Source organism: Eriocheir sinensis, chromosome 22 (assembly GCF_024679095.1).
Source record: "Eriocheir sinensis breed Jianghai 21 chromosome 22, ASM2467909v1, whole genome shotgun sequence".
NCBI classification, from domain to species: domain Eukaryota; kingdom Metazoa; phylum Arthropoda; class Malacostraca; order Decapoda; family Varunidae; genus Eriocheir; species Eriocheir sinensis.
In genome coordinates, this window is record NC_066530.1 from 15743283 (window position 1) to 15765651 (window position 22369).

General features: G+C 43.8%; 1 protein-coding gene across 10 annotated transcripts in view; it reads left to right on the forward strand.

Moving 5' to 3' along the window:
- The window catches only part of LOC127002141 (kinesin-like protein unc-104), a 130376-nt gene that overhangs the window by 98299 nt on the left and 9708 nt on the right, over positions 1 to 22369 (forward strand). For 5 of the 10 annotated variants that reach the window (XM_050867749.1, XM_050867748.1, XM_050867753.1 and 2 more), the window contains 12 exons: positions 110 to 310; positions 4835 to 4972; positions 5840 to 5958; positions 6529 to 6738; positions 7107 to 7284; positions 7821 to 7911; positions 8470 to 8594; positions 11027 to 11211; positions 12823 to 12987; positions 13562 to 13782; positions 18978 to 19167; positions 21758 to 22005. In XM_050867749.1, coding sequence (XP_050723706.1) covers positions 110 to 310; positions 4835 to 4972; positions 5840 to 5958; positions 6529 to 6738; positions 7107 to 7284; positions 7821 to 7911; positions 8470 to 8594; positions 11027 to 11211; positions 12823 to 12987; positions 13562 to 13782; positions 18978 to 19167; positions 21758 to 22005 — 2071 coding nt within the window. The remainder of the gene's footprint in view (positions 1 to 109; positions 311 to 4834; positions 4973 to 5839; positions 5959 to 6528; positions 6739 to 7106; positions 7285 to 7820; positions 7912 to 8469; positions 8595 to 11026; positions 11212 to 12822; positions 12988 to 13561; positions 13783 to 18977; positions 19168 to 21757; positions 22006 to 22369) is intronic. The other 5 variants (XM_050867757.1, XM_050867756.1, XM_050867751.1 and 2 more) reach the window with 4 other exon arrangements.

The window sequence follows — 22369 nt, forward strand, 5'->3', positions numbered from 1 at the left end:
CATTAAACAAAACTAAAAACAAATTGTGAAACGTTACCAAAAGACGTCAAACTAAAACCAACCTATCTATCCATCCATTCATCCGTTCTGTGTCGGCCACGCATTGTAGACATCGTTTGGAGTTGATGCGCCAGATCTACAATTCTGACGTAAGCCCATGCTCCCCTCTGCCACCCTCCCCACCGCCGCCGCCTGCCACCTCGGAGCGTCCAGGGCGGGAGGAGGAGGTGCAGACGTGTATCCCGGGCTGTAATCAAGCCAAGCTCTCCCTCTCCCAGCTCCTGCCAACCAGACTCCTCAACTCGCGCATGTCAGTGTCTGGTGCTCACTCGCCTTTGCTCCTGTTACATTTTTGTGCTTTTTCCTTCGTCTTCTTGTAAAGTTTTTAATGTTTCTTTCTCATTTTTTTACACCTTCCTTTTTTTTTCCATATCAAAGTCTCTCTTACTTGCTGCTGTTCTTTCTGCATAATTCTTTTTCTTTTCCTCCGTTTTCTCGTAAAGTTTCCATGTTTTTTTCTCTGGTTATTTCACTTTTCATACTTTCTTTCTTTTCTTTCTCTGTCAAACTCTTTCCCACCTGTTTTTTTTTTCTGCATAATTTCTTCTTTCTTTTCCTCTGTTTTCTCGTAAAGTTTTCATGTTTTTTTCTCTGGTTATTTCACTTCTTTCACTTATTTCACTTTCTCTTCTTTTCTTTACATATCAAACTCTCTTTCTTACTCCTCCTGTTTTTTCTACGTAATTTCTCCTTTCTTAATCACTCCTCCTGTTTTTTCTACGTAATTTCTCCTTTCTTAATCACTCCTCCTGTTTTTTCTACGTAATTTCTCCTTTCTTGAATTACTCCTCCTGTTTTTTCTACGTAATTTCTCCTTTCTTAATTATTACTCCTGTTTTTTCTACGTAATTTCTCCTTTCTTGAATTACTACTCCTGTTTTTTCTACGTAATTTCTCCTTTCTTGAATTACTCCTCCTGTTTTTTCTACGTAATTTCTCCTTTCTTGAATTACTCCTGTTTTTTCTACGTAATTTCTCCTTTCTTGAATTACTCCTGTTTTTTCTACGTAATTTCTCCTTTCTTGAATTACTCCTCCTGTTTTTTCTACGTAATTTCTCCTTTCTTGAATTACTACTCCTGTTTTTTCTACGTAATTTCTCCTTTCTTGAATTACTACTCCTGTTTTTTCTACGTAATTTCTCCTTTCTTAATCACTACTACTGTTTTTTCTACGTAATTTCTCCTTTCTTACTCCTCCTGGTTTTTCTACGTAATTTCTCCTTTTTTAAGCTTCCATGTTCCTTCCTCTTCCTTATTTTACTCTTTACTCCTTCCTTCCTTTCTCCTCTCTCCATATCAAGCTCTCTTACCTGCTGCTGGTTTTCCTAAATTATTTCTTTCTTGTCCGAAGTTTCTAGATTTCTTCCTGGTTTTCTCTCTCAGTTTTCACAATACAGCCATCCCTCAAATAGTACGGTTTCCAATAGTTCGGTTTCGGTTTTATACAGACTGTCATAGAAGATCTTTTAGGATTTTAAAATTTCCTGCTCATTGGGATATTTAAAAATCCTTAAAAATCATCTTAGAAAATCCACATAAAACCAAAACCGTACTATTTGAGGGACGACTGTATTTCTCCTTTTCTTCTCCATTCTTTTATTATTTCTTGTTCTCTACGAGTTTCACACCTCTTTGTATCTCTCTTACTGATTCACCTTCTTCCTGTCCCTTATCCACTACTCTTCTCATTATCTCCCTCTTTTTTTTATCTTTAGTAACTGGTGAAGCTCTCAATCTCTTTACCAGTAAGGCTTAAACAGTCTCTCTTTTATCAGTCAACAAGTCAGTCAGCCAGATCATGTATTACAGTATTGATTTATTGTAGATGAATTAATACTGGGAATGCCTTACAATAGTGGTTGGTATTATAAGACAGTTTTGCTTCTGTCATCGGCTATTTCTAAAGGTCAAAGAGGGGGTCAGTCGGGTTCTAATGAGTGTTTCTTGAGGTTCACGGTACAGAGGAAGGGTCACACTACCACCAGGGTCATAAAACTACTCCTAGAAATGCCCAAAACTCCTATGAAAGCCTTGTCAAATATGTGTTTCTTTAGGTTCATGGTACAGAGGAAGGGTCACACTACCACCAGGGTCATAAAACTACTCCTAGAAATGCCCAAAACTCCTATGAAAGCCTTGTCAAATATGTGTTTCTTTAGGTTCATGGTACAGAGGAAGGGTCACACTACCACCAGGGTCATAAAACTACTCCTAGAAATGCCCAAAACTCCTATGAAAGCCTTGTCAAATATGTGTTTCTTTAGGTTCATGGTACAGAAGAAGGGTCACACTACCACCAGGGTCATAAAACTACTCCTAGAAATGCCCAAAACTCCTATGAAAGCCTTGTCAAATATGTGTTTCTTTAGGTTCATGGTACAGAGGAAGGGTCACACTACCACCAGGGTCATAAAACTAATCCTAGAAATGCCCAAAACTCCTATGAAAGCCTTGTCAAATATGTGTTTTTTTAGGTTCATGGTACAGAAGAAGGGTCACACTACCACCAGGGTCATAAAACTACTCCTAGAAATGCCCAAAACTCCTATGAAAGCCTTGTCAAATATGTGTTCTTGGGCGACGAAATTGTCTTATAATGTGACCGAGAGAGTGTGTGTGTGTGTGTGTGTGAGTGCGTGGATTTGTGGGTGCGTCGGCAAATTATCGTACTCATCGCATTTCATTTGCATAGTTTCTTCCCGATAACCATAGCACAAGAGAACGAAAACTATTAATATTCAACAGTTCAATGCCAACTTTAAGTCTCTATCATCACTTGTGTAGGTTATGGGAGTTTGAGGCTTAAAAATGATAAATACATTGCTCAGAATATGACAATTTGGTAACGCTGGAACCATAGCACAAAAGAACATAAATCATCAATATATTAACAGTTTTAACGCTAACTTCAATTTTCTACCGTCATTTGTGTACGTTATGGGAGTTTGAGGCTTAAAAATGATAAATACATTGCTCAGAGTTTGACAATTTGGTAACACTGGAACCATAGCACAAAAGAACAAAAACCATCAATATATTAACAGTTTCAACGCTAACTTCAATTTTCTACCGTCATTTGTGTAGGTTGCGGGAGTTTGAGGCTTAAAAATGATAAATACATTGCTCAGAGTTTAACAATTTGGTAACACTGGAACCATAGCACAAAAGAACGAAAACCATCTAGTATATTTAACAGTTTTAATGCTAACTTTAACTTTCTATCGTCATTTGTGTAGGTGACGAGAGTTTGAGGCTTAAAAATGATAAATACATTGCTCAGAATACGACAATTTGGTAACGCTAGAGTGTGTGTGTGTGTGTGTGTTTACCTAGTTGTATTTACCTAGTTGTGAAATACAGGAAAAGAGCTGGAAAAGAGTGCATGTGTGTGTGTGTGTGTATGTGTGTGTGTGTGTAAGGTAAAGTAGCTAACAATGGAGAGGTCAGTGTGTTGTTAGTACCCTCGAGGCAGTCCGAGGTCCATCCAACAGGCTTCAGCACCTTACACGGTTAGTCATAATCTAAAACTCGACCCAGGCTTTCATTCTTTCCTTATTGACGTGTATCTATAGATCTTGAGAATGTTTTGCGATTCCTTACTTTAGATTGGAAGGTCTTGGATATCGGCTACTGTATGTGTTTGTGTTAAAAGTCTATGTCGCATAAAAATCAACTCCCTGAAAAAATGTGGAAAATTTGGTCGAGGATTTTTTTTTATTTATTTATTTTATTTTTTTCAGCAAAGGAGACAGCTGTGTGGCTTAAGAAAAAACAATAATGAAAAAAAAAGCCTGCTACTTACTGCCCCTGATAGATTAATACCTCTTGAAAACCAGTATTATTATTATTATTATTAGTAGTAGTAGTAGTAGTAGTAGTAGTAGTAGTAGTAAGAGCCTTTCACACCAGCAATAACAATAAGAAAAGTGCGCAGGCAATCAATCCTTCGACAAAATTGATTCCCATACACATCTAACTTAACCACATCACATACCAAGGCAGCCACCGTAAATAAAATCCGCCTGCTCCACCAACGGACTGGGGCTGTTGAAGAGACCCCAAAAGAAAGCCTCGAACCAGCGCTGTACCCAACACCTGACCCGATAAACTTTGCCTTCGAGAATTCAAATAATCTGGACTTTTACACAAATATATACAGCGTAGTTGCATCATAGCGTAATGCCAGTATTTAAATAAGGACGGAAAAATAGAATTGTACGAAGCAAAAAGTAGTTTAAGTATTGTAAGTATAGTTATAAGTATTTGCAATACTTAAACTACTTTTTGCTTCCTACATTTCTATTTTTCCGTCCTTATTCAACCCGGTAGCAGCGGAGATCATGTTTCTTAATGGTCCCTCTAAGCAGGAAAAATGAGAAAAAATCACCCCTCACACAAACCATTTCATAATTTATATCAAAGCATTTGTGATCAGATTATGTATCATCTATTTTGGGGGGTTTATATCATGGCACAAATTTGGCCTGTCGCTGCTACACGGTAAAGCCACAAATTTGGCCTGTCGCTGCTACACGGTAAAGCCACAAATTTGGCCCGTCGCTGCTACACGGTAAAGCCACAAATTTGGCCCGTCACTGCTACACGGTAAAGCCACAAATTTGGCCCGTCGCTGCTACACGGTTAAATACTGGCATTACAATTGTAGTATGCACAGTCTTTCCCTTCTTCTCTCCCCCCAAAACTAGACTAGCTAAATGCCTCCCATCTCCAGCATCACAGTAAGCAACATCCTCTCCCTTCTCCCCTGAACAGACAGCGACTCGAGCTCATGAGGGAGATGTACCACAATGAGGCGGAGCTGTCGCCCACCTCCCCCGACTACAACATTGAAAGCCTCACAGGCGGGGACCCCTTCTACGACCGCTTCCCTTGGTTCAGGCTCGTCGGAAGGTGAGTGGCGTGAGAAGTGGAGTGAGTTTGTATAGGAATGGATGAAGACTCGGAGGTTTGAGAAAGAGAAGAGAGAAGATGGGACACTTTTAGGAGGAGCAGAGATGGAACGGATTTGAGGAAAGTCGTAGATGGTGAAAACGAAAAGGGAAAAGTTGATTAGATTGAATTGATGAAGACTTGTAGGTTTGAGAGAGAGGAAAGAGAATGGGACAAGTTTTAGGAAGAGCGGAGATGGAACGGATTTGAGGAAAGTCGTAGATGGTGAAAAGAAAAAGGGAAAAGTTGATTAAATTGAAGTTTGGGGACAGTAAAAATGGACGGAGGAAATTGATCAAGACTTACAGGTTTGAAGAAGGGTAAGAAAAGAGAGATGAGGGTAGGGAGAGGCAGCGGAATGGAAGTTGAAATGGACAGTACCAATGAACAGGAGATTGATCAAGACTTACAGGTTTAAAGAAGGTCAAGAAAAGATGGACGGTGTGAATTTAGTTTAATATAGGATAGAGGATAGAGAAGGAAGAGGCAGCTAAATAAAAGATGAAAATGGACAGTACCAATGAACAGGAGATTGATCAAGACTTACAGGTTTAAAGAAGGTCAAGAAAAGAGGAACAAAACAAGATGGTGTGAATTTAGTTAAGTGTAGGATAGAGCTTTTTTTTCGTCTTTCTTTTTTTCTTTTTATATCAGAGGACACGGCTCAAGGGCAATAAAAAGAGTAAATAAAAAAAGCCCGCTACTCGCCGCTCCTATAAAAGATAAAAGTAAGGAGTACCCGAAAGAGTAACCAGAAGAGAAGGAATACCATTGTTTCTAGTATCTACCGAAGGACGACACTAACGCCCTCTCCCGTGCCGTCCCCAGAGGATTCCTGTACCTGAGCAACCTGCTGTACCCAGTGCCACTGCTTCATCGCGTGGCCATCGTCAACGAGCGCGGCGACGTCAAGGGGTACCTCAAAGTGGCGGTGCAGGCTGTCATCGGTGAGTGGCGGCTGTGACTCTGTGCTCTGTGTCCTGCCCCGGGTGCTCACTTTCTTATTTACTCATTTATTTATTTTTATTTAGTTTTATTTTATTTATTTATTTATTTTTCAACACAACGGAGTGGAAAAATTTCGGCGGCTTTTCCGATACCCTACGCCCCTTGTCCACCCAGCAGTGAATGGGTACCAGGTATTAATCAGGGGTTGTGTCCCTTCTCCTATATTTCCTTCCCCTTCTGTCTCTCTCCGGCGTATGACCACAGATGATGCGCCGACTAAACGAAACTTTCCAACTTTCCTTTTCAACACAAGAGAAAGCAATCAATTTGTGTCTCTTTTATTACACAAGCTAAAGCACATTTCTTGACACGGTTACATCACAGTACATAATACCACACTAACCAAAGGATTCTGAGTCAGCACCCAAGTTACAATGCATGGTTCTTTTTTGTGGGCTTTTGTTTGATAATTATGAAATGTAATGTTTTATTTTACGGCTCGATGAAAATAATAAGACAGACCCCAGAAAGGCCATGAGACTAACCATTCCCACCTGTCACATTCCAAGTATCTGAAGAAGACGCAGTAGAGAGTTCCCAGCCCGCCGGAGTGAGGCAGTCAGCCAGGATATCCTTCAACGAGGGTAACTTCAAGCGCCCCAGGGCCAAGCGAGGCTCCCTGTCGGCCCAGGTGCTGGAGAAGAACACAGCAGCGGCGGCGGAGGAGGAGCGCATCGTGGAGGGACAAGTGGGGCCCAACGACTCCATCAAACTTGAAGGTTAGTTTGGGGTTCATTATTTAGACATTAATATTGCTGGAACTAGATTTGGTTACCTTCTTTTTAACACCGTCCTCTGTTCTCTTTATACTTGTAGAATTTTTGCAGATATTAATTAAGTTCTTGGTGTGTTTCCTCACCTAAAAATCTTTATCATTTCGTTTAAGGTCCGTTTTCACTCTTCCTGAGCGTAAATTCTGATCCCCTAATCACTCCAGTGCTCCCCAGATGTTTTTTTATCATATTTTTAATTAATTACAGTTTTTTATAGTTTTATAGTATAGTTTATTTAATTTTATATTCGGCACCATGTGACCCTGCGACGCCAAGAATTAAACGCCCCCAATAAGCAATCAATCAATCCCCAGATGAGGTGTGTGAGGTGGACAGCGGACGGGGCGACAGCAGTGCCAGTTCGTGCGACAGCGGCAAGTACGAGGACCTTCCGTCACACCTCCGCATCGGCCAGGAGCTCACCTTCCGCGTCACTGTGCTTCAAGCTTTCGACGTGTCAACAGAGTACGCCGACATCTTCTGCCAGTTCAAGTAAGTCCATGTGTATATTTGGTTGTCAATTTTACGTTTTCTCATTCTGTCTGTCTAACTGTCTCTGCATCTCCCTTTTGTTCTTCCTGTGTAATGCTGTTTCTTTTTTTTATCTGTTTTTTGGTTTATATCTGTGTGTCTGTATCTCTATCTTTATCTATCTATTTATCTCTCTTCCCCCCTCTGCCGAGAACAAAAGCCTTAGAAGTCTTATCCAGTCCCTTTCTTTTTAGTTTATTTTTTAAGACATTTTCATAATCAACCTTTCCCTATTATTATTTAGTTAGTTTTCACCTTTCCCAGTTTGTATTCACTCATTCCAGCTTGTCTTCATGCCAGAAAAAATTGCACTGAGGTATAAAAATTAATTATTCTCAAAATGAATCATAATTATCAAACTTTTTTTCACACCATATTCAGTTTTCTTATCTCCGTTCTTCAGGGTAGCTTTGTACGTTTACTTTTTCCTATGTATTTTATTGTGTGATGATGATTAATATTACTTCATGATTTTCCTCGTTTCTCCCTCACGACAGCTTCCTGCACAGGCATGACGAGGCATTCTCCACCGAACCTGTCAAAAACACTGGCAAGGGACCCCCACTCGGCTTCTACCATGTACAGAACGTAAGTGTTTTTTCCTTCCTTACAGTAACTAAAACAGCTCTTTGCCAATATTTTCCCTTCAACCAGCAAGCAGTTTCATAGGTCAGTCTTCTCAAACGCTTTGGGCTCTCACTACAACCAGCAAGCAGTTTCATAGGTCTGTCTTCTCAAACGCTTTGGGCTCTCACTACAACCAGCAAGCCGTTTCATAGGTCTGTCTTCTCAAACGTTTTGGGCTCTCACTACAACCAGCAAGCAGTTTCATAGGTCTGTCTTCTCAAACGCTTTGGGCTCTCACTACAACCAGCAAGCAGTTTCATAGGTCTGTCTTCTCAAACGCTTTGGGCTCTCACTACGACTACTTTCTGAGGCTACGAGGAGAATCAGCTGGGTTCTCATGAGTGTTTTTTCATGTTCAAGATGGAGAAGCCTTATAAAACCATCACTAGGGTCATTAAACTGTTCATGAGAATCCCCATTACTTATTGAAAAGCCTTATCAAATGGATGTACTTAGGTGCTTAGGAATATAAATCTGTCACACAAACATAAACAGCCTCCTTCTTCTCTCCCTTCTCAGATCACCGTCACTGTGACCAAAGCCTTTATTGACTACATCAAGACCCAGCCCATCGTGTTTGAGGTCTTCGGCCACTACCAGCAACACCCACTCCATCGCGACTCACGCCAGGACGCCACACACTTGTAAGTCCCTCGTCACCCTCCCACGCTCCTTCCTTTTATTCCTCTTGTGCGTTAGGATAAGATAGAAATTTCCCTGAAGCTGGTAGTGTGATATTTTTGTGGCCTTTTACGATCTACTTTCAAGAGGAGGGTATCAGAACACCTCTCCTCCCGAAATTGACCTATCTTTCCACCACTCTGGACTCTTGTAGGAGCAGTGAGTAGCAGGCTTTTTTTTCATTATTGTTACCTTTTCTTTTGCCCTTGAACTGTCTCCTCTGCTGTAAAAAAGAAATGGTAGTTTTAATTTCTTTGTAATATCTGGAGAGTATTAGAAGATAGTGTATATGCCCAAAGGTCCTGTAGTTATCATTTTGAGGAGCTACACAAAACAGCTGTAATATTTTGATAACCATTTCTTACTATTATTATTATTAGGTATTAGACCAGTATCAAGCAGGTAGTGGATATGACCTATTAGCTTCCAGTATCGATATTTTAGAAGGTAACGTCACTCTGCTAATACAGAAACAATGATGCTGTTCTCATCCCCATAAAATTATCATCTTTTTGCTACGTAGTTTCTTGTATATAAAAGTCTTGTGATATAAAGTAGGTCTTCCAGAGTTATATTATGTTGAGGCACTTAACCTAATAATGTGTATAGCTTATGAGGTTCTAGTATTGAGTTTTTAGGAGGTAATGTCACTCTGCTAATATAGGAACGTTAATGCTGTTCTCATCCTTATAAAATCATCCTCTTATTGCTATAGAATTTCATGTCTTGCGATCTTATAAACAAGGTCTTTTGGAGTTATGATGAGGCACTTAACCTGACAATGTGTATAGCTTATGAGGTTCCAGTATTGAGTTTTTAGAAGGTAACGTCACTCTGCTCATATAGGAACGTTAATGCTGTTCTCATTCTTATAAAATCATCCTCTTATTGCTATAGAATTTCATGTCTTGCGATCTTATAAACAAGGTCTTCTGGGGTTATGATGAGGCACTTAACCTAACAATGTGTATAGCTTATGAGGTTCCAGTATTGAGTTTTTAGAAGGTAATGTCACTCTGCTAATATAGGAACGTTAATGCTGTTCTCATTCTTATAAAATCATCCTCTTATTGCTATAGAATTTCATGTCTTGCGATCTTATAAACAAGGTCTTCTGGGGTTATTATGAGGCACTTAACCTAATAATGTGTATAGCTTATGAGGTTCCAGTATTGAGTTTTTAGAAGGTAACGTCACTCTGCTAATATAGGAACGTTAATGCTGTTCTCATCCTTATAAAATCATCCTCTTATTGCTATAGAATTTCATGTCTTGCGATCTTATAAACAAGGTCTTCTGGAGTTATGATGAGGCACTTAACCTGACAATATGTATGCAGATATTTAGTCAGCAGACCTTAGTGAGATCATAATTTCTCCCCATAAACTTCCTCTATTATTTACTCTTTGGCCCTGGAAGCAAAGTGATATGCGACACTTTATTGAAGGTTCATTCTCGTAGCACCACCAGCCAGTCCCCAGCCGTGTGTTGATCCTCAGTGATAGTTTGAGCCTTGACGCCGGGAAGAAGCAGTAGTTAGCCGAGATCCCTATAGTGTCTCCTGCTTGACTGTTTCCCTGCTTATGCTTTGCTTTTTACTGTCATTATTATTATTATTATTATTATTATTATTATTATTATTATTATTATTATTGTTATTATTATTTTTATTATTATTATTGTTGTTATTGTTGTTGTGATGTTGCGTTCCTTTCTTTCCCTTTTTTTACCTCACCTTTCATCTGTTTTTTCTGTGAGCGGATAAGTTTGTTAGTTCATTGTCGTTTGATGTCATCTATGTTTTTTTAGGTTTCTGTGTATGTGTTTGTGTTTACGTCACTCCCAATATCGACCAGTTCTGTTTTCTGTTAATTTTTCCTGTTTATAGCAAAGTTAGACAAAAAAAAAAGAGCCGACATATAGGAATTTAGTGTCAAGGCTCCTCGTATAAGCTGAACGTGCAATGTATTAACTGTATACCATCTGCATCCATACCCTTATTAATTTACCGTATACAAACTACTGAATGTGAGATAATCAGCAGCACCCTTACTTATTTCAACCCAATAACTAGTAACCAAACATCCCTATATTATTTTACTTCACTTTATTCCATCTCACTTTACGTCCCTGCATGTCTGTCTGTCCGTCTAACGCCTTGTGCTGTGTTGTCTCTCCCACCCTCCCCTCTCCTACGCACGACACCCACCACCTCGCTGCTGAATGTGGTGATGCTGCTGGTGCCGCTGGTGCTGTGTTTGGGGTGCGTTCTTAACCCTCACCACCATTCACCACTACTCAATCTGTGGTGTTGATCTGTACCACACACACCATTTTTCACTGGGGACTTGCTGGTGGTGCTACGACTGGTCCTGCGTCCGCCACCTCACCTTAGTTTACCCCCCGGCGTACTACCTCACCCCGGCAGCTCTCGTGGCCCCCCCAAGAGGATGCAGCCCCCAGCGATCCCCATCAGCCAGCCGATTCGTTCCCCCAAGTTCGGCGTGATGCAGTCTCCCTCAACCTCCCATGTCCACGCCAGACACGACCTGCTTGTCTGGTTCGAGATCTGTGAATTAGGTAAGTTTCCAGACTGACTTGTTGTGGAATTCCTGGTATTACTCTGATTTGATTTCTTATAGTCTCCCCAACACTGGTTAGCGATTGCATATGCCCCCAAATTTAGCTTCTTTTTCTGATTGTCTGGTTCAAAATCTGTGAATTAGGTGAGTTTCTAGACTGACTTGTTGTGGAGTTCCTGGTATTACTCTATGATTTGATTTCTTATAGTCTCCCCAACACTGTTTAGCGATTGCATATGCCCCCAAATTTGGCTTCTTTTTCTGATTGTCTGGTTCGAGATCTGTGAATTAGGTGAGTTTCTAGACTGACTTGTGGAGTTCCTGGTATTACTCTATGATTTGATTTCTTATAGTCTCCCCAACACTGTTTAGCGATTGCATATGCCCCCAAATTTAGCTTCTTTTTCTGATTGTCTGGTTCAAAATCTGTGAATTAGGTGAGTTTCCAGACTGACTTGTGGAATTCTTGGTATTTTTCTATGATCTAATTTCTCATAGTCTACCCAATACCTTCTTCCTTCACCTTTTCTCTCTCTTTTCGAACCTTGTCTTCCTTCGCTTCCTTCCTTCTCTCCTCCCTCGAACCCTATCTTCCTTCACTTCCTTCCTTCTCTCCTCCCTCGAACCCTATCTTCCTTCACTTCCTTCCTTCTCTCCTCCCTCGAACCCTAATTTCCTTCACTTCCTTCCTTCTCTCCTCCCTAGAACCCTATCCTCCTTCACTTCCTTCCTTCTCTCCTCCCTCGGACCCTATCCTCCTTCACTTCCTTCCTTCTCTCCTCCCTAACCCTGTGCAGCAATAGCATATGCCCCAAACTTTCCTATACCCAATGCTCAACTGCTTTCTCTGCTTGTCTGGTTCGAGATCTGTGAATTAGGCGAGTTTCCAGACTAACTTGTTGCAGAATTCTTGTTATTTCTCTATGATCTAATTTCCTATGGTCTCCCCAACACTGTGTAGCTGTAGAGTATGCCCCCAAATTTAGCTTCTTTCTCTGATTGTCTGGTTCAAGATCTGTGAATTAGGTAAGTTTCTGAACTGACTTGTTGCAGAATTCTTGGTATTTCTCTATGATCTAATATCCTATGGTCTCCCCAACCCTGTGTAGCTATAGAGTATGCCCCCAAATTTAGCTTCTTTCTCTGATTGTCTGGTTCAAGATCTGTGAATTAGGTGAGTTTCCAGACTAACTTGTTGTGGAATTCTTGTTATTTCTCTATGATCTAATTTCCTATGGTCTCCCCAACACTGTGTAGCTGTAGAGTATACCCCCAAATTTAGCTTCTTTCTCTGATTGTCTGGTTCAAGATCTGTGAATTAGACGAGTTTCTGAACTGACTTGTTGCGGAATTCTTGGTATTTCTCTATGATCTAATATCCTATGGTCTCCCCAACCCTGTGTAGCTGTAGAGTATGCCCCCAAATTTAGCTTCTTTCTCTGATTGTCTGGTTCAAGATCTGTGAATTAGGTGAATTTCCAGACTGACTTGTGGAATTCTTGTTATTTCTCTATGATCTAATTTCCTATGGTCTCCCCAACACTGTGTAGCTATAATATATGCCCCGAACTTCACCCCAATGCTCAACCGTTTTCCCCGACCCACACAGCCCCAAGTGGTGAGTACGTCCCTGCTGTGGTGGAACACGGGGATGACCTGCCCTGCCGTGGCCTGTTCCTGCTGCACCAAGGCATCCAGCGTCGCATTCGCATCACAATTGTGCACGAACATTCCCAGGACCTTGTATGGAGGGACGTACGAGAGCTGGTTGTTGGTGAGTGGAGACCCGAGGGAATTTCTGGTATTTTAGTGTATGGGGATTTCTGAATACATGTCGCCCTATGCTGCTTGGTGTCATGAAGGGTAACTAAAGGGACACACCTCTTACTATAATCTATTTTCTTCGGTTCAGTAAATATCCTAAATCGCACATGACGGACCTAGTTAATGAGAGAATGTGGAAATGAATACCAACCTAACTCATTCTCTTTTCTCCACATCAATATCATTCCCAATTCTCCTTGTCAACCTTAATACCAACCTAACACATTCTCTTTTCTCCACATCAATATCATTCCCAATTCTCCTTGTCAGCCTTAACCGTGTAGCAGCGACGGGCCAGATTTGTGCCATGATATAACCCCCAAAAAATAAATGATACATAAACTGATCACAAATGCTTTGATGTATATTATGAAATGGTTTGTGTGAGTGATGATTTTTTCTCATTTTTCTCGCTTAGAGGGACCATTAAGAAACATGATCCTCGCTGCTATCGGGTTAATACCAACCAAACTCATTCTCAACCTTAATACCAACCTCACCCATTCCCTTTCCTCCGTTCCCAGGGCGTATCCGCAGCACCCCAGAGAGCGAGGATGACAATAACGACGCCTCAGTCCTCTCCCTCGGCCTCTTCCCCGGCGAGTATCTGGAGTACCCCGGAGAGGATCGCACACTCTTCCGCTTCGAAGCCGCCTGGGATTCGTCTCTCCACAACTCGGTGATGCTCAACCGCGTCACTCCACCCGGCGAACACGTCTACATGACCATCTCGGCTTATCTGGAGGTGTGTTTACCTGTTTGTATTTACCTATTTGTAGCTCAAGCTCGGTCAGTCCTGTCTCCCAATCTGTACTTAGCTCGGTCAGTCCTGTCTCCCAATCTATACTTAGCTGGGTCAGTCCTGTCTCCCAATCTATACTTAGCTAGGTCAGTCCTGTCTCCCAATCTGTACTTAGCTCGGTCAGTCCTGTCTCCCAATCTATACTTAGCTGGGTCAGTCCTGTCTCCCAATCTGTACTTAGCTCGGTCAGTCCTGTCTCCCAATCTGTACTTAGCTCGGTCAGTCCTGTCTCCCAATCTATACTTAGCTCGGTCAGTCCTGTCTCCCAATCTATACTTAGCTCGGTCAGTCCTGTCTCCCAATCTGTACTTAGCTGGGTCAGTCCTGTTTCCCAATCTATACTTAGCTAGGTCAGTCCTGTCTCCCAATCTATACTTAGCTCGGTCAGTCCTGTCTCCCAATCTGTACTTAGCTGGGTCAGTCCTGTTTCCCAATCTATACTTAGCTGGGTCAGTCCTGTCTCCCAATCTATACTTAGCTCGGTCAGTCCTGTCTCCCAATCTGTACTTAGCTGGGTCAGTCCTGTCTCCCAATCTGTACTTAGCTGGGTCAGTCCTGTCTCCCAATCTGTACTTAGCTGGGTCAGTCCTGTCTCCCAATCTGTACTTAGCTGGGTCAGTCCTGTCTCCCAATCTGTACTTAGCTGGGTCAGTCCTGTCTCCCAATCTGTACTTAGCTGGGTCAGTCCTGTCTCCCAATCTGTACTTAGCTCGGTCAGTCCTGTCTCCCAATCTGTACTTAGCTCGGTCAGTCCTGTCTCCCAATCTATACTTAGCTCGGTCAGTCCTGTCTCCCAATCTATACTTAGCTCGGTCAGTCCTGTCTCCCAATCTGTACTTAGCTCGGTCAGTCCTGTTTCCCAATCTATACTTAGCTCGGTCAGTCCTGTTTCCCAATCTATACTTAGCTCGGTCAGTCCTGTCTCCCAATCTGTACTTAGCTCGGTCAGTCCTGTTTCCCAATCTATACTTAGCTCGGTCAGTCCTGTTTCCCAATCTATACTTAGCTCGGTCAGTCCTGTTTCCCAATCTATACTTAGCTCGGTCAGTCCTGTTTCCCAATCTATACTTAGCTCGGTCAGTCCTGTCTCCCAATCTGTACTTAGCTCGGTCAGTCCTGTTTCCCAATCTATACTTAGCTCGGTCAGTCCTGTCTCCCAATCTGTACTTAGCTCGGTCAGTCCTGTTTCCCAATCTACACTTAGCTGGGTCAGTCCTGTTTCCCAATCTATACTTAGCTCGGTCAGTCCTGTCTCCCAATCTATACTTAGCTCAGTCAGTCCTGTCTCCCAATCTGTACTTAGCTGGGTCAGTCCTGTCTCCCAATCTGTACTTAGCTCAGTCAGTCCTGTCTCCCAATCTGTACTTAGCTGGGTCAGTCCTGTCTCCCAATCTGTACTTAGCTCAGTCAGTCCTGTCTCCCAATCTGTACTTAGCTGGGTCAGTCCTGTCTCCCAATCTATACTTAGCTCAGTCAGTCCTGTCTCCCAGTCTATACTTAGCTCGGTCAGTCCTGTCTCCCAATCTATACTTAGCTCGGTCAGTCCTGTCTCCCAATCTATACTTAGCTGGGTCAGTCCTGTCTCCCAATCTATACTTAGCTGGGTCAGTCCTGTCTCCCAATCTATACTTAGCTCGGTCAGTCCTGTCTCCCAATCTGTACTTAGCTCGGTCAGTCCTGTTTCCCAATCTATACTTAGCTCGGTCAGTCCTGTTTCCCAATCTATACTTAGCTCGGTCAGTCCTGTCTCCCAATCTGTACTTAGCTCGGTCAGTCCTGTTTCCCAATCTATACTTAGCTCGGTCAGTCCTGTTTCCCAATCTATACTTAGCTCGGTCAGTCCTGTTTCCCAATCTATACTTAGCTCGGTCAGTCCTGTTTCCCAATCTATACTTAGCTCGGTCAGTCCTGTCTCCCAATCTGTACTTAGCTCGGTCAGTCCTGTTTCCCAATCTATACTTAGCTCGGTCAGTCCTGTCTCCCAATCTGTACTTAGCTCGGTCAGTCCTGTTTCCCAATCTACACTTAGCTGGGTCAGTCCTGTTTCCCAATCTATACTTAGCTCGGTCAGTCCTGTCTCCCAATCTATACTTAGCTCAGTCAGTCCTGTCTCCCAATCTGTACTTAGCTGGGTCAGTCCTGTCTCCCAATCTGTACTTAGCTCAGTCAGTCCTGTCTCCCAATCTGTACTTAGCTGGGTCAGTCCTGTCTCCCAATCTGTACTTAGCTCAGTCAGTCCTGTCTCCCAATCTGTACTTAGCTGGGTCAGTCCTGTCTCCCAATCTATACTTAGCTCAGTCAGTCCTGTCTCCCAGTCTATACTTAGCTCGGTCAGTCCTGTCTCCCAATCTATACTTAGCTCGGTCAGTCCTGTCTCCCAATCTATACTTAGCTGGGTCAGTCCTGTCTCCCAATCTATACTTAGCTGGGTCAGTCCTGTCTCCCAATCTATACTTAGCTCGGTCAGTCCTGTCTCCCAATCTGTACTTAGCTCGGTCAGTCCTGTCTCCCAATCTATACTTAGCTCGGTCAGTCCTGTCTCCCAATCTATACTTAGCTGGGTCAGTCCTGTCTCCCAATCTATACTTAGCTGGGTCAGTCCTGTCTCCCAATCTATACTTAGCTGGGTCAGTCCTGTTTCCCAATCTACACTTAGCTCGGTCAGTCCTGTCTCCCAATCTGTACTTAGCTCAGTCAGTCCTGTCTCCCAATCTACACTTAGCTCGGTCAGTCCTGTCTCCCAATCTGTACTTAGCTGGGTCAGTCCTGTCTCCCAATCTATACTTAGCTCGGTCAGTCCTGTCTCCCAATCTACACTTAGCTCGGTCAGTCCTGTCTCCCAGTCTATACTTAGCTCAGTCAGTCCTGTCTCCCAATCTGTACTTAGCTCGGTCAGTCCTGTCTCCCAATCTGTACTTAGCTCGGTCAGTCCTGTCTCCCAATCTATACTTAGCTCGGTCAGTCCTGTCTCCCAATCTGTACTTAGCTCGGTCAGTCCTGTCTCCCAATCTGTACTTAGCTCGGTCAGTCCTGTCTCCCAATCTATACTTAGCTCGGTCAGTCCTGTCTCCCAATCTGTACTTAGCTAGGTCAGTCCTGTCTCCCAATCTGTACTTAGCTCGGTCAGTCCTGTCTCCCAATCTGTACTTAGCTGGGTCAGTCCTGTCTCCCAATCTACACTTAGCTCGGTCAGTCCTGTCTCCCAATCTGTACTTACCTCGGTCAGTCCTGTTTCCCAATCTATACTTAGCTCGGTCAGTCCTGTCTCCCAATCTAGACTTAGCTCGGTCAGTCGTGTCTCCCAATCTAGACTTAGCTCGGTCAGTCCTGTCTCCCAATCTATACTTAGCTCGGTCAGTCGTGTCTCCCAATCTAGACTTAGCTCGGTCAGTCCTGTCTCCCAATCTGTACTTAGCTCGGTCAGTCCTGTCTCCCAATCTAGACTTAGCTCGGTCAGTCCTGTCTCCCAATCTATACTTAGCTCGGTCAGTCCTGTCTCCCAATCTATACTTAGCTCGGTCAGTCCTGTCTCCCAATCTACACTTAGCTCGGTCAGTCCTGTCTCCCAATCTACACTTAGCTCGGTCAGTCCTGTCTCCCAATCTACACTTAGCTCGGTCAGTCCTGTCTCCCAATCTATACTTAGCTCGGTCAGTCCTGTCTCCCAATCTACACTTAGCTCGGTCAGTCCTGTTTCCCAATCTACACTTAGCTCGGTCAGTCCTGTTTCCCAATCTACACTTAGCTCGGTCAGTCCTGTTTCCCAATCTACACTTAGCTCGGTCAGTCCTGTTTCCCAATCTACACTTAGCTCGGTCAGTCCTGTCTCCCAATCTATACTTAGCTCGGTCAGTCCTGTATCCCAATCTGTACTTAGCTCGGTCAGTCCTGTCTCCCAATCTATACTTAGCTCGGTCAGTCCTGTCTCCCTGTCTATACTTAGCTCGGTCAGTCCTGTCTCCCAATCTGTACTTAGCTCGGTCAGTCCTGTCTCCCAATCTACACTTAGCTCGGTCAGTCCTGTCTCCCAATCTGTACTTAGCTCGGTCAGTCCTGTCTCCCAATCTATACTTAGCTGGGTCAGTCCTGTCTCCCAATCTGTACTTAGCTCGGTCAGTCCTGTCTCCCAATCTGTACTTAGCTGGGTCAGTCCTGTCTCCCAATCTATACTTAGCTCGGTCAGTCCTGTCTCCCAATCTGTACTTAGCTCGGTCAGTCCTGTCTCCCAATCTATACTTAGCTCGGTCAGTCCTGTTTCCCAATCTATACTTAGCTCGGTCAGTCCTGTCTCCCAATCTACACTTAGCTCGGTCAGTCCTGTCTCCCAATCTACACTTAGCTCGGTCAGTCCTGTCTCCCAATCTACACTTAGCTCGGTCAGTCCTGTTTCCCAATCTATACTTAGCTCGGTCAGTCCTGTCTCCCAATCTATACTTGTCCAACTTTTCCTTCATTTTACGGACACTGCCTCCTTCAACAATGTCTGTGCTAAGTCTATTCCATGTATCCACACTCCTGTATCCATTATGAACTTCTTTAGGTCCTTCAAACAAGTCGCCTTTCTCAATTTCTTACTGTGTCCTCTTAGTTGCCTCCTCTTCCCTTCCATCTCAATTAAATCATCTCTCTCCAACACGTCCATTCCACTTGTATTCCTGTACAACTCTAATCTAGTCTCTAATCTAGTTCTGGTACTGTCTATGTCACAATCCTTCACCTCTCTCTCTTCCCAAAACTATCATCCTTCATTCAGTCCTTCATCATCTCCATCCTTTCTCCCATCCTTCTTTCACCTTCTCGCTCTCTTCCCAAGCCTTATCTTCCTTCATTCATTCATTCCATCATCTTCCCCTCATCTCCATCCTTTCTTCCATCCTCCCATGGGCGGAGTGGAAAAATTTGGGCGGCTTTCCCGATACCCTACGTCCCTGTCCACCCAGCAGTGAATGGGTACCAGGTATTAATCAGGGGTTGTGTCCCGTCTCCTGGGATCTGTTTCCTTCTCCTATAATTCCTTCCCCTTCTGTCTCTCTCCGGCATATGACCACAGATGTTGCGCCGACTAAACGAAACTTTCCAACTTTTCCATCCTCCCATTCTTCCCTCACCTTCTCTCTCTCTTTCCGAACCCCAAACAGCTGGAGAACAACGCACAGCCAGCCATCATCACCAAGGACCTCTGCATGGTGGTGTACGGCAGGGACTCACGCACCATCCCTCGCTCCCTCCGGCACATCTTCAGCGGGTCATACAAGAACGCGGAGGCCAACAGGATTTGCGGGGTCTATGAAACAGTGCTGAAGCGTGCGGCCGAAGCAGGTAGCCCAGGTTTGTGGTTTAGTTCCCAACACACAGATGTAGAGAGGTGGTCTGTCTTGGGGTTTTTTGGGGTGTGTGTGAGTGAGTGAGTGTGTTTGTGTGTTCCGTTCTCCCTCTCCCGGTTTGTGTGTTGTGAGAGGTGTTGAGTTGATGGGTTTTGCTTAATGCTTTTTGTGTTTTCTTTTCTCTTTTCTTCTCGTTTTTCTTCCTTTTCTTCTTTTCGTTCGTCTTTTTCTTCTCGTTTTTCTTCCTTCTTTTAGCTCATTCTCCTTTTTCTTGTTCTTCCTTTTATTTTTTTAGTTCTTTTTTTCCTGTTCTTGTTCTTCCTATTCATCTTCTATCTCTTCTTTTTCTTCTCAACTTCTATACTAAGGCTCTTCCATTATTTTTCTCCTCCATCAATCAGTAACTCTCAGTAACTCAACTTTCTAATGACTTACTTCAATTCTTCACCTCTGTCACTCAACAACTCCCTCAATCACTGTGGGAAGGGAGAACGGAAAGGTAGGTGTGACTGATCTGGCTGCTCCCTGCAAACTACCCCCCCCTTCCTGCTCCTGCTTAACCTTCTCCTGTGTCCCTTCATCTCCCTCTTCCTGCTCCTGCTTAACCTTCTCCTGTGTCCCTTCATCTCCCTCTCCCTGCTCCTGCTTAACCTTCTCCTGCGTCCCCCTCATCTCCCTCTCCCCTGCTACCACCACCACCACCACCACCGCTCATATTACCACCCCTGCTGCTACTGTTGTTGTTATTGTTGTGTTACTACTACTACTACTGCTCCTGCTGCTGTGTCTGCTACCATCACTGCTGCCATCACTGCTGTCTCCTCCCACCAGCCTGCTTGTGTGTGGTAATGTTTATAACTGCTGCTTTGTTCTCCTCTGCTTCATTCTGCTGTTGTTGATCTTCACCTCCTGCTTATGCCTCATCTGCTGTCGCCTCTCAGGTCTTTCTGCTTCTTTCTGAATGTCATCTCTACTGTTCTAAAGTGATATGTTGTATGAAAAACGCATTGATATTCTTTCCCATTGATCTTCCTTGCATTTTCCGGCTTTCTCTGCAGTGCCTTGAAATGACGAGCCTTGTTTTACATCTCGCAAGTTCGCTTTCTCTAATTATTTTCCGCTCTACGTTTGTACGATTTCGAGATTTTTAATATTTTTGCATAGACTAGCTGCCTAAAGCCTCCACGTGCCTCCTCCTCCTGCTCCTTAAAAAGCTTCCCTGGCCTCCATGCTTAAAATAAACCAATCCAACACAAACAGGTTACATATATCAGGAGGAAATCTATTGCCTTGCCCTGTACTAATCAACGGAAACTGCAATATACAGCCGCAGTTTCCATTTTCTATCACTGACTCCCTCCTCAGTTGTGGCTTAGTCAAGAGTCACCCTTGTGCCAACCCCTGAATCACTTATGTTCATGTTTGTTTCTCAGTAACTGTTCCCAGCCTTGAGTCGTCCCTCCCCATGGTCCCTCCCCATGTGATGTGTCCCGGGAGGAGTGGATGGAGTGGTCTTGTTCCCTCCACGTGCTCCCTCCCTCCCTCCCTCCCTCTCTCTTCATGTCCCTTCCCTTCCCCTCAAAGATGTCAGCCAGGCCCTCAGCACTGTACTGTCTCATGTGTTACCACCTTGGCACAGCAGTATATTCCCCTGGACTTGTTTTACTCTGTCTGTTAAGTATCACATTTGTGGAGTCATATTTTCACAACCACAAGTTTTCCATTCAAACGTCATTCATCGCTTCAACAGACGAGCATTTACTTTTATTTTCACGCTTTAGAAACAAAAATTTTATAGTTACAAAGCCTTTTTTTTCCCCTGGGACTAAATTTTTCAAGATCCCAGTGTATTTTTTTGTTTTAGAGATTCAGTCCACTTAGTTTAGTCCCCCCAGGCACTAGTGTGTAGCCCCCCCGAGACTAGTTTAGCCTGAGCCGCCCCCAGTAGCGAGGCACTGTGTTGTAGCCATGTAGTCGCCGGTGCAATGCCAGTGTCTCCCTGTCCCACCCTGAGCCCCAAGTGCCCGCCTCACTCGTACTCGTCTGCCTCACGGAACCAACCAATCTAAGCCAGACTCCCTCATGCCAGTACTCTAAGCCATGACCCAAGACAGGAGGGGCATGATAGATAACTAATTCTTAAGCTAACTTCACTAACCTCTAACTTCTGTGGAATTTGTGGAACTTTAACTGACTATATTTTTTGGGAGCGGCATTGAGAGGGCAGTTTTTCACCCCTGAAGTTAGTTTCCTGCCCTGAGTCTGCCTCGTAATGTAAATATGTACCCATAAGTTCGGCCCATGACCATGAACTCAACCAGTGAATTTGTGGAACTTTTACTGACCTTATTTTTTGGAGCAGCATTGAGAGGGCAGTTTTTTATCCCCCTAAGTTAATCTCCTGCCCTGAGTCTGCCTCGTAATGTAAATATATATCCATAAGTCCAGCCCATGACCAGCTCTCTTCATATGTAACCTGTTGTGTTGAATAAATGCCATGTCCACACAAAGCTAAGATGTCTGCGTACGTTCGACAGCTCCACGCCTGTTGTCGGGCTGGGGCGGGGCTGACCGAGGGTGGGTCTTTTCGCCAGGCTTGCAGCGACGGCAGAGAAGAGTTCTGGACACGTCATCCACATACGTGCGCGGAGAGGAGAACCTACACGGATGGAGGCCCAGAGGCGACTCCCTCATCTTCGAGCACCAGTGGGAGTTGGAGAAGATCACGCGCCTGACGCAGGTTGAGCGCACCCGACACTTCCTCCTGCTGCGGGAGAAGCTTGGCCTAGGCTCCACCCCGCACCCCATCACACACCACCATGACTTCACCAAGAGCGAGAAAGTGAGTGTTTCTGCCGTCATTTCCCCTTCGTAATGCATCTTCAGCCTCTTCTGCATACCTTACTTCACCTTAATTTGCTCCACTGTACCTGACCTGACTCCCTTTTGTGACCTCTGCCCCTGTCCACCCCGCAGTGAATGGGTACCAGGTATTAATCGGGGGTTGTGTCCCGTCTCCTGGGATCTGTTCCCTTCCCCTATAATTCCTTCCCGTACTGTCTCTCTCCGGCATATGACCACAGATGTTGCGCCGACTAAACAAAACTTTCCAAACTTTTCCCTTTTGTGACCTTTGTTGCCACTTTTTAATCTAACCAACCTTTCATTCCAACTTTACCTGACCTGACCTCGCCTAAATTCACCTT